The sequence below is a fragment of the Trichosurus vulpecula genome, chromosome 8, assembly GCF_011100635.1.
Source record: "Trichosurus vulpecula isolate mTriVul1 chromosome 8, mTriVul1.pri, whole genome shotgun sequence".
Taxonomy (NCBI): domain Eukaryota; kingdom Metazoa; phylum Chordata; class Mammalia; order Diprotodontia; family Phalangeridae; genus Trichosurus; species Trichosurus vulpecula.
The window spans coordinates 24,126,210-24,141,410 of record NC_050580.1 but is presented as its reverse complement, the minus strand read 5'-3'; the positions used below and the strand labels follow the sequence as shown (position 1 = coordinate 24,141,410).

The 15,201-nt window shown below is 39.6% G+C and overlaps 1 protein-coding gene across 1 annotated transcript in view; it reads left to right on the top strand.

Annotated features, from left to right (window-relative positions):
• TMEM26 (transmembrane protein 26) overlaps positions 1-15,201 on the top strand; it is a 57,961-nt gene that overhangs the window by 15,133 nt on the left and 27,627 nt on the right. Inside the window, exons 2-3 of the mRNA XM_036737033.1 lie at positions 7,410-7,488; positions 12,670-12,783. Of these exons, the coding sequence (XP_036592928.1) occupies positions 7,410-7,488; positions 12,670-12,783 (193 nt within the window). The remainder of the gene's footprint in view (positions 1-7,409; positions 7,489-12,669; positions 12,784-15,201) is intronic.

Genomic DNA, 15,201 nt, shown 5'->3' with positions numbered 1-15,201 from the left:
AAAGAGTGGAGGAGATAATGATAATAAACAAAAATAAAGAAAATCATTAATTAAGCATTAAAATGTGTAGAAAAGAACAGAAGGCAGTTCAGAAAGGTACCTATGATCAGGACAGTGTTAACATTCTGTTCAAAGATTATCTATGTAATAGAGTCACTATTTCATATACAAATTCTCTTTCTGGCTTTGTATATAGAGATGTTATGTTTACTGATGATTTTTGTAGTCCGTAATTTTTTTTTAAGACGAAAGGGATATCAGGAAGGGCTAAGGTGTAGCAGGGAAGTGGTGGGTTGGGTTTTGGACATGTGGAATTTGAAGTACCAGTGAAACAGACATCTGTTGGATATGATAAATTTCTAACAGGTATTTGGAAATGCTGATCTGGATTTCAGGAGAGAGACTGAGGCTAGGAATATAAATTACACAGCTTTCCACATGATCCCAACATATAGTGGAACTCACAAGAGCCTTGGGCTTCACATCCTGCTTCTGTTAATGCTTTGTCTATGTACATGGCATTTTCTTTAACCTTTGGAAGAAAAGTTAATTGGAAGAACAGCTCATCCAGATGGCTCTTGCACACTTAGTGGTGTACGTAGACTCCCTAATAAAATACACCTTGTAGTTGAATATTTATGTCCCAAAATCCTTGAAGATCATGGTAAAATATAGGAATTATATAGGCATTCTAATTACTATTTCTCCATGTTGTAACTGATGCTACCATCGATTGGCTCCCTATTAGCTCTTGGCTAGTCTATTATCGTAGCATTATAAAAGGTTCTTCCTCCTCCAGTCACTCCACTATGATATACTCAGCTAGTAACAAAACCCACCAGCTGTATGCCAGTTTCCTCATTAGTAAAACAATGTGGTTTTACTAGGCCTCTAAGATTTCTGCCCGTAATTAGCCTGTTGGTTTTGATGCCAACATGCAGAAGCAAAGAGACCAGCTATCGTGCAAATCATCAGAAAGAAAAAAAGGGCAGAAAAAAGTTTTTGAAACTTCGCTTAGGTTGAAGAAGGATTAATTTTCTAGCTCCTTAGTGATCAATAAAAACAGGGGGGGACTATCATGAATTTTCAGGTTGTGGTAAAAAAAACTCAATAATTATGAAGTATGGCAGAAATATGGTTGAAATTAAGGGACCATTGTTGTTTTGTGGTGCCAATCCTACTTGTGTAGTACAAGGCCCCTGCAACATGAAAGACAATCTTGTCAGAAATAGCAATTACAAAGAAACACGGGAAGACTCATCTGAAGCAATGCAGAGTGACAAGAGCAAAATCGAAACAATTTACGCATTGATTATAATTGTCATTAAAATGATTACACACAAAGGATCTGGGATTTTCTTAGTGTAATGAACTCCATCCACTAATGTAGATTGCAGTTGGTCTATGATAGCTAGTACAACAATTCTAGAGTACCAGTTCCTAACTTGGGGCTCAGGAACATACAAAAACATGTATGTGTGTAACTTACATATGTATGTTATATGCACATGTATACATGCATATATAGATAACTATTTCAATATGATTGGTTTCTTTTGTAGTCTGGTGTATTTTATTTTATGTATTTTATAACATTCCAGAAGGGCGTCACAAAATTGTCAAGGAAGTCCAAGACCAAAGAAAGGCTAAGGACCTCTTTTCTAGAGGATTACTTGGGAGTATATTATGGTTAAATGACTTTCTTGGCATCAAACAATTAGTGGCAGAGGCAGTATATGAAGCTATATCTTCCTGGCTTCAACAGCAGTAGTAAAAACATAAGAATGATTTACTTTGCCCAGAACTATAGTTTCAGTGGCACAGGAAACTCCCTTCATCAATGCAGATCTGCCCTTTTCTACAACTTAGAGGCTTAAAAGAATTGCCTGGGGACACTAAGAAATTTGTCTTGTCCAGCCACCATTCAGTCACCATGTCTCAGAGCTGAGGTTTGAACATGGGTCTTCAAAATTTGCAAGGCCCTTCTTCTAATCACTATGTCAAGGTATCTCTGAGGGGAAAAATACACATATAAACATACACGTGCACGCATATATACAGTGAGAAGAAAGAAAGAAGTCAGAGGTGACAGGGAAGGAAACAAGTCGATTCAAAAATCATTTTAATAGATACTTTTAAAAAAACAAGTACAAATTTTAAAAAAGCAAATGTTAAGTCATTTGGAGTTGTACATTTTATATATGAACCTTTGTAGTTTATGTGAATGTTTTGTTGATAGTTGCTAGGCTTAGAATAGAAATATTTTTAATAAAAAAAGAAAAGAAATAATGTGTCTGTAGGAACTAAAAATTCCTAAACACATTCTACAAATACTTACCTTGTGGTGAGAGGCAGAAAGGTAACATATGACTCAGGAACAGTTTACTAAGTGTCTCGGGATTCGTGTTGTCTAGATTGCAACTTACTGAAATGTTGTTTCATGTTATAAATACGTTTTTGCATTTGGGCATAGCCATAAACTAAACTGACAAATTCCCAGCTGTTCCCTTCACTTCATACAGTTTGTGACCAACAGGGGGCACTGCAGAGAGAAATTGTAGATTGGCAGCCCCTTGTGCCAAAGTCTAGTTGATATAAAGAAGAGAATGTCTTTGAACAAGAGGCAGATTTCCATTTTTAAAGGGAGCATTTCTAAATTATTGAATATAAACTTTGAAATAATTTGGTGTTAGGTCATATTGCTACTGTGACAGGACACCTTATTACACAAATATTAGGTGGTTCTGCCATTCTAATCGGATAATTAGAATTGGGATTAAAATATCAGTGATGGTCACTTATTCAAAAGGATAATATTTCCTATCACCATAGGACTTAGGGTTCGAAGGCCCCTTATAAACTAGGGGGCCACCCCTACCCACACCCTGTTTTACAGAGGGTAAACATGGGGCCCGATAGTTCTTATCTCTTGGACTCCGTGGCCTCTGAGCTTCCCTCCAGATCCAGACTGATGGTATAATGACTTGTCCAAGGTCACACAGTAAGAGGCACAGCCTGGCTACAAACCCTGGCCATCTGACTCCGTATCCAGTGTTCTTTCTCATATGTAGCATATGTATTAAGAGGGACCACCTGGCGAACACACACATACACACACATCCCACACATACCCCAAACCTTTACTTAACTGGCCATCATAAACCTGACTATATGATTGTTCTTTCGTTTTCATGGCTTATAATTGAAAGAGGTATCAACGGGACCCCTGATTTACAGTGTTTTAAAAAACAATAAACAATGTCATATGTAAATGATGGGGGAACACATGGTTAGATAGCTGTTCATCTGAATTTTTAAAAAATCAGTGGATTTTATTTGATTTCAGAAAATGGAAGTCAAAAATGTAGGACAGCAGTAAAAAGGAAGATGCGCAGCGAGATGATGCAGCGGAGAGAGTGTGGGGCCTGGAGACAGGAAGACTCAATGTCCTGAGTTAAAATCTGGCTTCAGACACTGACTAGCTGTGTGACCCTGGGCAAGTCACTTCATCCTGTTTGCCTCAGTTTCCTTCTCTGTTAAATGAGCTGGAGAAGGAAATGCAAACTTTTCCAGTATCTCTGCCAAGAAAAACCCAAATGGGGTCACAAAGAGTTGGGCATGACTGCATTGACTGAACTACAACAACAAAAAGGAAAATGCGCAGGAAGGAAACAAGCGCTTACTTGCCTGTACTAAGAATTTTTTTAACAAATATTTCATTTGATCCTCACAACAACATGATAGGTAGGTGTTATTATTCCCATTTCACAGATGAGGAAACTGAAGCAGATAGAGGCTAAGTGACTACCTTAGTGTCACACAGCTAGGAAGTACCTGAGGTAGTATTTGAACTCAGCTCTTCTGACTGTAAGCCCAGCACTTCATCCACTGTGGCGCCACCTAGTTACCTGGTGTGGTACTAAGTTGTATTAAGTGAAGTATGGACTCAGGACTTGTCAGGGGGTAGTCTCATTCTGCTCTGCCCTCATCAGAACCCATTGGAGGATTGTGCACAGTGCTGGGTGCCATTTTTCAGAGAGGGCATTGGTAAGCTTGAGGGGATCTAGAGGAGGGCAGAAAGAATGGTGAAGAGCCCGGAGATTGTGCCATACAAAAATCACTTAAAAGAAGTGTGAATATTAAGCCTAGAAAGGAAAAATAACATGTGAGGACAACATAGCTGTCTTCATATTTTTGAGTTCAAATCCAGCCTCAGACACTTACTAGCTACGTGACCCTGGGCAAATCACTTTGCTCTTTTTGCCTCAATTTCCTTATCTGTAAAATGAGTAGTAGGAGGAAATGGCAATCCAGTATCTTTGCCAAGAAAATCCCAAATGAGGTCACAAAGAGCTGGAAGCAACTGAAATGGCTGAACAACAAAAAGAAAAACCCAAAAGAAGGAAACAAGCATTTAAGTGCCTACTATGATGCCACTTGGAAGTGGGATCACCTTTTTTTTCTGCTTGGCCCTAGAGAGAATAAAATGGGTAGAAGGTACAGAAAGGCTTGCACACAATTGGAACTGTCTCAAATTGAAACAGATCATAGTGAGAGCCCCTCCACCCACCCACCCCCACATAGATATACACAGCTGTGCTATTCAAGCCAGAAATGGATGCCCACTACTGGGAAAGTTTCTAGAGTGCCTTCTTGCTCAGGGACTGGCTATTCTGGATGAAGTCTGAAGTTTCTTCCAGCTCTGAGATATAGTGACATATTTTTGCTGGCTGTCCCCAAGAGAAGCTGTAGAATTGTAGGTCAGCCAACAGCTGGAATCTTCAAACAAAGACTCTCGTATCCCAACTGTCCCTTGCACTTAAAATTCACTTCCTTTCCCATTAGCACAAGGGAAACGGTTTCTCCTTATGTTTCCCCTGATACCCGAGGTCAAAGAACCCATAATACTAGCTCCTTCTTTTCTTGATGTGTTATATGAAGCCTGTGAAGTAGGGGGCTTTGATATCCCCCCCAAAAGGTCAGCGTATCCCATGGAGGCTTTCAGCCGTCGTTACAAATCGTAACCTCATACTTTATTTCAAGTTAGCAATTCCAAGAGATTAAATGCTGGAGCTATTACAGTATGATGTTTATTTGTCCAAGGCAAGAGAAAGGGAATACAGTCCTTGAAGACTGGAAGAAGATGTCAGTAGGGGGAGTTCTGGATTCCCACATTTCAAAAATACATACAAACTTAACTAAAGCTCCCAGAAGCCGCCAAGAGGATTTGGAAGGACTCAGTCCATTTCAATTTTTGTTTTTTAAACTATAGTGACACTTTTTGTTTGTACATTGCAGTTATTTCTAAATATACCTCCTCCACCCCGACTATTGTAACACAAACAATTAAGTAGAATAAACCTACTTCATAACCAAATCTGATGGTGCACAAACCATTTTGCTCTCATAGCTACCCCACCCTACTCCACCAGACCTCTTCAATGAAAAGAGAATGGTCTGAGATAATAACCATTTTCCTTTCCAAACCAACACAGAGGATATTTCTGTAGAGTTGTATCTTCTATTAAAGAATATATATATATATACATATATATGATATCTTATACATACACATGTGTATACGTATATGCATACATGTATATGTTTGTATAGATATACGCATATTTTACATGTATGCATTTTTGCAGCAGATTGTGCATACATGCAGAATTGTGTATATATTTATGTATGTAGTATATGTACATATGTATATATGTTGTTGTTTAGTTATTTTCAGTCATGTACAACTCTTCGTGACCCAATTTGGAGTTTTCTTGGCAAAGATACTAGAGTAGTTTGCCATTTCCTTCTCCAGTTCATTTTACAAATGAAGAAACTGAGGCAAACAGGGTTAAATGACTTGCCAAGGTCATACAGCTAGTAAGTGCTTGAGGTCAGATTTGAACTCGTGAAGATGAGTGTTCCTGACTCTAGGAGCAGCAATTTATCCACTGTGCCACCTAGCTGCCCCATATGTATATATAGGCATATATTTATATTGTATACAGACTTATATATAATCATCTGTTTTGTTTGCATTTTCAAACTTGTATAAATAGAAATATAAATAACAGTCATTGAAAGATTTAGCTCCCTCACTCCTTTTCCTATATTATTCATTTATGATGTTAAATTTAACCATCACATGCATTATAGATTTTTTTAGAATCTGGGAATAAAAATATCCCTTAAATATTTAAGCAAAAGTTAAAAATAATGAAACTTCCTAATATACCCTTTGCTTACTTCATCTTCTTTGGTTTTAGCTCATGCTTTTTGGGATATTTCAAGCACAAAACTATGAATAGAAATGGTTTTAAATAAATATTGAGTCTAGTATATAAACGCACACACACACAGGCGTCTAGTCAGTATTTAATACATATATTACATGGTGCCCATTAAATATATCTAAATACGTGAAGACCCACACAGCATAGTTGATTTGGGGCCAGCCTAGAAGTCATAAAGACCTAGGGTCAATTCTTCTTCCTGACACTTTCTGACTATCTGACCTTTCGTAAGCCGTCTTGGGCAACTAAGAAACTCTCTACACCAACAACATCACAGGTGTTAGCTCGCCTTCCCTCCCTCTCTCCCTCTCCCTCTCTCCCTCCCTCTCCCTCTCTCCCTCCCTCTCCCTCCCTATCTCTCTTTCTGTCTTTTTCTCTCTCTCTCTCTGTCTCTTTCTGTCTCTGTCTCTGTCTCTCTCTCTCTCTCTCCCTCCCCACCGCATGTATATGTGAATGTACACATACATTTATGTATGTGTATTATTAGTGACAAATGCAAATAAAAGCAGATGATGATATTCTTTTCCTCTCTCTGTTTTACATTATATATACACACACATACACACACATATATGCACATACACATATAATATATACACAAGTATGCAAATGTATACACATGCATGCACATGCATGTGTATACATATCTGCCTTCATGTGTGTTTATGTACATCCATACGTGCGTGCGTGTGTGTGTGTGTGTGTGTGTGTGTTGGAATAGTCCTATTGTCTTGGTACTATTTAGGCTTGTAGCTTTATGGGATAGATAAGGGAACTGACATTAATCACTAAGCTTTGTATTGCAGGGTGGTTTTTTTTTTAATCAAGGAAAGAGGGCTATAATTGGGCTTAGGTGGCATAAAACACTTTTGAATCAAAGTCTAAGTCTTGTTCCTGTAGCTCGTTGGCGGTGTCCCATGACACCATATCAAAGTGAACATTTCTTAGCTTGATTAGAAATTCAGCGAGAATGGCAGCTGCGAGTGTCTTTTGCAGTTGCATTGTTTCTCTGGAATCCATATGGCAGAAATCACATACCGCAATTTCTCTTAGAAAAGGACAATTCCTATAGGCAAGTTCTGCTCAAAATGACGCTGCTTCTCTTTGCCTCCACAGGTTTTCACCCGCCATATTTTTCTATCTGATCAGCATTGTGCCATCGTTATGGCTCCTGGAAATGCATCACGAGACCAAGGTAATTTCTTTAGGTAAATAAGATAGTAAATAGAAATGCAGCTTTTACCAGTCAAGCCTGTCAGGCCCAACACAATCAGATTGCCTGGAGAAATAGCCTTGTCTTGGAGACCCTGGTCATAATGATTGGTAATAACTCAATGGTAGTCATTTAATAACTCAATGACAGTCAATGAAAGCAAGTCATTCCGTTCAGAACCTCAGTGCAGAAGAGTATCACGTTCCTTTTTCTGGCAACATATTTACAATCCCCCAATTTTTTGTATAGTGTAGTAGAAAGAGTACTGGGCTCTAGAGGCAGAGGACCTGGATTCAAATCTCACCTCTGAAGCTTCCTCCAGGGCGTGACCTTGGGCAGATTCCTTAACATCTCTGGGCCCAGTTCTGTCATGTATAAAATTAGGGGATTGGACGAGAAAAGGACCCCAAGGTCCCTTTCAACTCTCCGTCAAAGATCCTATTATCTTCTGGGTATCAGGGAATTCAGCAACATTCTTCCTAAAATGCTGTTTCCCAAACTGCATCTGATATCTCAAATATGGCTGAATGAAGGTAGAACTAAAGGGAAGAGCAAGCACCCTCATTCTGGATGCCAGACTAAAGGAAGGAAATAAACATGTGCGTGCACACACACATACACACACTCGTAAAATAATAATTTTATTAACAGAAATAATTCTAAATTTCTATTACTAAGAATTGTGCTAAAAGTAGGAAAGTGATAAGAAATAACAGTAGCCAGCATTTATGTAACACTCATAAGTTTGCAAAGAATTTTCCATGTCTTATTTCGTATTCTTCTAACACCAACCTTGGAATGTAAGTGCTATCATAGCTATCCCACTTTTACAGATGATGAAACTGAGTCTGAGAGCAGTCAAGGGTCTTGCCCAGAGACACACAGCTTGCCAGTCTCTAAGACAGAATCTGAACTCAGGTCTTAGTGATAATGAACTCACCCCGTATCACCCTGGCAGAATAAGATTATCACACTGTAGGATGTGGTCACTATCAGGCCTTTTTGCTTAATTATAGTTCTTTGTACCAAGGGTGGAGGGTCAATTGGAAGAAGGACATTTTTTTTTCTCCCAGAAATGACTGAGAATCAATGAAACATATTATATAAAATAAGGAAGTTAGGTAACATTTTAAAATGGTGATGAATGAATCCATTTTAGAGGTCAAAAATACTATGCATTGAAATCCTGCTTTGTCTTCAATTTGAAACTGATTCCCTTGACTTTTGTTAAAAATATAATGACCATGGAGAGGGAAGACAGACTGGGTAACATGTGAATAGCCCACGTTTGGCAGTTGGAATGTATCAATACAAAGCTGTGTGTTTCCCCAACTCACTTGCATTTTGGATAGAATGAAAGGGGGGAAATCAGATAATTAGCTGTTATTATCGATATAGATTTAAAAATCTTACCAGATTTTCCATTTCTAAATATAGCTCACACCAGGGCCCAGGAATCAAGCAATTAAAATCAGTGCTGGACTTTTTGGGGCTTCACCAACCTCAGTGCAGGGAGGGTACTTGGTCAGGTTGGAGGCTGAGTGTGTTTGGACATGATAACCTAGTCTGTGACTAGCATCCAGAGTTGGTCCCAAGAGCTGCACTCTCCTTCAGAGGAATGGGGGTTCTCATCCATAATTCTTGATTATTCCTGACATTTCACCTATTAAAATCTGAGGTTCTGTGGAGGAAAGGGATAAGTAGAGTCTTCACTGCCTTTCATTGTCAGCCTCAGAAGGAACTCAGTGGGGAAAAGAAATAAAAAAACAAGTGAGTAAGTAAGAAATCTGTACTTTGAGCAACTTTGGGATGAGGGTTGTTTTCTTTTCAATTTAATTCTGCCTGAAATTCCAAGATCTCTAAATGTGTGAATGCGTGCATAGATGTGTATATGTCACATATAGGTTAGCTTTGCAAAGGAATTTTGAAATTCCTCAAACGCACAAAAGCTGTTGTTTCTTTTTCTTTCTTTTTTTCACCAGCTTGTAAAATTTGCATTGGCTGCAACACTGCTCTCGAGCGGCCTCCTGCTCTTCATCTCTGGCCCACTCCTCTCTCTTCTCTCTGCTCCCTCCATCCTGAGCATCTGCCTAGATTAAACACACACACACACACACACACACACACACACACACATGCAAGTTCTCTCACAAATACAAATTCCTGTGAAAATGGAAACCCAAATATGATTTCACTGTACTTCTGGTAGAGTAAATTTTGGCTTCTAACCAAATGATGGATGGGATACAAGTTTTTCAGGCAGGAAAAAAATGAACAACACATTGGATTGAGTATTTAAACCAAAAAAGCCTCTCCCCCCTTTTTAGTTTTTTAATAAAGAATAATAAGAAATGTCATTGGACTTGAGACCATCACATTTAATCTGTCCAATTTGCCATAAGGCTGCCTTAACCCCAGCAACATTCTCATGGGCATTTCAAGTGAGACCAGACACAATAGTTGGCTAAAATTTAGTTCCATTTGACTCAATTCAACAAGCATTCTAAGCACTATACTGTGTTCTAGAGATAATAAGAAAGTATAAAAAACATTCCTCTCTTCAAGGAGTTTACTTTCTAGTGGTGGGTTCAGGGGTGGTGGGAAGTGTAATTGTGTATATAGACAGGGAAATACCATCTGGACTTTTGTTTTCATTGGCATAATTGCAGGGAATTCCCAGTGGTGTGCTGATAAATGTTTTACAACCAGCTCTCTGGGGAGAAAAAAAAATCTGCAGAACACTCTTTGAAGTCTAATCTGCTTCATTAACATTCTCTTCATCACTTTCTCAAGTCTAGAAAATGAACAAAACAATGAATCAAGCCCTGATTTATTAATACCTGTCAATTTCTGAAAAGTAAATGCTCACATTGAAAATTTCACAACAGGCTTTTGTGAGCTGGTATGAGCTGGCTCCAGCATGTGCCTGACACTCTACCATGAGCGAACTCCAACTACTGGTCCAAGTCAGCATTTTCTCAGCTACTTCTAGTCTTAGAGATTTGCCTAGAGAACTGAGAGGTTAATTGATCTGCCCAGGTCACACAGACAGGGTGTGTCAGAGACAGTACTGGAACCCGTCTGGACTCCAAGCTCAGATCTCTACCTACTACACCACCAGCTGCTTCTCAAGGTAGATATGAAGAGAAAACAAATACATTTCAATGGAAGAATGGAGGGTAGGAAAGGAAGGAGGGGCTAAGCCCTGAAGCAATTAGGCAATTAGGGCAATTAAGAAAGGCCTCATATAAGAGAGAGTTCTTGAGCTAAGCCTTGAAGGGAGGGGGGAAGTGTTTGATTCAGATTTTGTGGAACTGTTTGCATGGAGGGAGACAGGCCAGTTCTTCCACACTGCAATGGATCTGTGATCTCATCAGGGTAGATACTCCCTTCAGTGGTTCAGATTGCAACCCATCCAGATGTCCTCATCTCTAACTCCTCCTCTAATCTTCCATATAATGGCCACAGGCAATCCATACAACATGGTGACCTCCTACTTCACAAGACTGAAAATCAAAATCTCCTTGATCTAATGTTAACTTGAAAAGGGGCTATGTAGGTCCAGTCTGCCCCCCTCATATTACATATGAGGAAAATGAAGTGGGTACAGGGGTGGAGAACCTTCGGCCTAGAGGCCACACATGGCCTTGTAGGTCCTCAAGTGTGACCTTGAATTGATTCAGTTGAAGGGCTGCTCCTGAGGACCTAGAGGGCCACATGTGGCATCGCAGCCAAAGGTTCCCCACCCCTGGTAGGATTATTAACCCTAATATAATCAAATGTTCCTAACTCTCACCCTGGTCAGTTTCTATTTTTAGCAGAACCATGATCTATCTGGACTCAGATATATTGATTCCAAATCTGCTATTCTTTGCAATGAACAATGGAAAACAGGATTCTGTGGGTTAGGACCTGGGCTGCCTATTATCCCTGATTTTGCTACCCTCTCATGGCCTCCCCCAGACCTTTCTGTTCATTCATTTATATTTTCTGGCTTCACTTATGGAGAGAATTTTGGTATTGCTATGGATCATTCCCTTCAATAACACATCAACTCATTAGTTGTTGAATGAAGAGCACACATTAGAGTGCCAGTGCTTAAATTAATGTTGATAGATGGCTTAAATACCATTTGGAAGGGCTGCACCCATCACTCTCTTTTCATAGACTGAAGGCCGTTTGTGTTGGGGGCTCTGTGACCCAAGCGTGGTGCAGCGGAAAGATTGCTGGGTTTGGTGTCAGAGGACCCTAGTTCTAATATTGGCTCTGCTCTTTCTTCTTGGTGTGATCTTGGGCTAGCAAGTTAATCTCTGCAGCCCTCAGTTTCCTCATCCTGCAAAATGAGAGGGATGGAAAAGATAGCTTCTGGAGTCCCTTCCAACTCTATACTCTTAGGACCCTGAGGCCCACCAGTGGTGAGGTGTTCCCTGCGTAGCTCAGCTGGTCCTTGGGGAGTGGCCAGTCTCTCACCAGGGACTTCATCTCTGTCTATCTTTTCTCTAGGCTTGTGATTTCATTAGTTTTGAGAATTCTCTGATAAGAAAACTTCCTCAAACAGTACAGATCAACACTTGTCCATCCATTAATATTCTTGGAGGGTTTGCCAGAGCACTGAGAATTTGTAACTTGCCCAAAGTCACAAAGCCTCCATGGAGTTATTTTATATAAAATGTTCTTGTCTTTCTAATGCTCTTCCTGCCCCTTTTCAGTGACCAAAAAAAGGATTTTCTTTCTCATCTTAAACTTGTAATCTTTCTCTAATGTACTTATGCCTACAAACATGATCTTACTCTGTTATTTTGGATTCATTGGCCCAAGGTGGGATACTGACCAAAACATGGTGGTCAGCACGAAGGTAGCCTTACAATCCAGGAACTTCATGGAGAAATTCAGGATTTCATAGAACCATTGGATTCAAACATCTTGTGTAAATTCTGACATGCAAATGGGTTAGGAGGTTATTACAATAATCTAAGAGAGGGGTATCAAGGGCCTGAATTAAGGTGGTAGCTATGCTGAATGGTGAGAAGGGGTTACATGAGAGGGATGTTGGGGTGTGGTTTGCTTAATATTTAAGTTTATATGTGTATGACATGTTTGTATTATGATATCATTTATGTATATATACACACATATGCATTTTTACACACACATATACTTTAGTTTTGCAGTAATCAGGGTGAAGGAGGGTCTCCAAATGTCAATAGCAAGGAGGACTTCAATCAAACTCTGCTGAGTAAGAGCCAGAACACCGGCACTGAGGCTCTCCTGGAGACGGTAAGGGTCTTTTCTCTTTCCTTTATTGAAAGATCTAGTGTAAAGTGGTCAGTTATCTTTATATGCAATAGTCAAATGCATTTCTGATTGAATTAAATAATAAAAAAGTATTTATTAAGCACCTATTTCATGCCAGGCCCTGTACTGGCTGATCAAGATACGAGTATAAAGGATCAAGTAATTCCTGCTCTCCGTTAGCTCACATTCTTTTGGGGGAGTCAACAAGAATATGGAGAAACATGTAATAGAAATATTAGTTAATGTAATAGAAACGTGTAATAGAAATATTAGTTAATGTAATAGAAACGTGTAATAGAAATATAAAGTTAATGTACAAAGCACTTTAATACAAGGGAGTCCGAGAGGGTGAGCACTAGCCATTGTTTAAAGGAGAAAAAGGTTTCATGTAGAAGTTGGAGCCCAAAGTGCTTCTTAAAAGAGAGTGATTCTACAAGGCAGAGGGAAGGAAGGACTGCATTCCAGGCATACAGGTGGCTGATGAGAAGATGAGCGATGGACATTGTGTCTGAAGACATAGACAAGACCAGTTTGCCAGATCACAGAAAGCAGGAGAAGAGGTGGTGTAGGGCATTAAAAGCTAAACATTTCATCCTAGAGGCAAGATGGAGCCACTGAGTTGGATGAGGATGGGAATCACCTCTTCAGAATTGTATGTAAAGAGTATTACTTGGTAGCAATGTGTAAGATGGGCTGGAGTGGGAAGAGATTTGAGGCAAGAAGACCAAATATGGGGGCTGTTATGGCCAGTTAAGTGAGAGACAATGAGGGTATGTGAGTGGAGACAAAGGTCATGTGTGAAAGATGATATGAAATTAGAAATGGGAAGATTTCACAACTGAGTGACTGGATAGATGGATATTTGCTCCAGTGATGCAGATCATGACTCATCCATGCCTGCCTATCTTCAGTGACCCTTGCCGGTGTCCTCCCATAGCTTTAATGCTGGAGTTCATCCACTGTGTTGAACAAGGAAAACCTTCTCTATTGGGAGAATGGGTTCTATTACAGCAGAACCTATATAACAGAAATTTACCAACCAGTCAACTAATAGTTTTATTATCATACTTCGATGTGACCATCCAACAAAAATTTGCATTTGGTCCTCTATTCTGAATCTCACCCTGCAAATATGAATGAAGAATGTACTGCGTGCAGGGCATGGTGCTAGGTACTTGGGAAGACAGAAAGTTGAGATGAGACACAACCCTTGTCCTTACAGTGACCAGGGGACCTCAAGTATCCACTGCACTTACAAGTTCATCAGTTCTGAAATTCCTTCATCTGGTCACAGTCTTATTATCCCATCTTTCCTCATGTCTTACAGCTCCTAACTCTCTTCTTCACCCTCACCACTATCTCTGGGCACACACACTTTAGCTCTTCCCCAGGCCATCACCACTGCCCTGGATAGATCTTGAACTTGGATGTCCTATAGGTATCTTAAACTCGATTTAGCCAAAACAGAACAGATTATCTTTCTTCTCAAGTGATTCCTGCCAACTTTCCTGTTCATGACAAAGGCTCCCAGGTGCTCAACCTCAGGGTCACCCTTTACTCCTCTCTTGCACTCACCCCATGTATAGAATCTGTTGTTGCCTTGTTTCCATTTTCCAGCTTTTTCATGTATGTGCCATCCTCTGAACTCACATAAACACCACCCTGGGGTGGGATTGGCCTCTTACTACACATCTGGATTATCACAGTAGCCTTCTGGTTGGTTTTGCTGTCTCAAGTCTCACCCCACTTCCAGCCATCTTTCACTCAGCTGCTAAAGTGATTTTTCTAAAGCACGGGTCTGATTGTGTTGCTCCCCTACTCAATAACCTCCCCTCCTTTTTTGAACAGGGTGAGATGACAGAGAAAAAGTAGGATAAATGGGGGAAAGTGGGATATAGAGAAATAAAGTTAGTAATCGTAACTGTGAAAAACATTACAGAAAGTTTCTCTGGTAAAGGCCTTATTTCTCAAATATATAGAGAACTAAATCAAATTTATATATAAAAAGAGGCCTTCCCCAATTGGTAAATGGTTAAAGGATATAAAAGGCACTTTTCAGATGAAGTAATCAAAGGTATCTATAGTCATACAAAATGCATTAATAAAGATGAATATAAGCCAAGAGATTGTCCTAAAGATCATATTTGATGCATAGAATGAAAGAGAATAAAAGTCTGTGAAGTTCTGATATGTTTTAACACTAGCTTGATCCCTAAAGCTGATCTAATTAAATACTTTTTTATAAAGATGAAGAAATTGAGGCCCAGAGACATTAAAGTGACATCAATATTACAGGCTTCCTCTATAGCGAGCACAGTGAAGAAAGAAGGAAAGAAAGGAAGAAATTAAGAAAGGAAGGAAGGAAAGAAGGAAGGAAGAAAGAGAGGGAGGGAGGGAGGA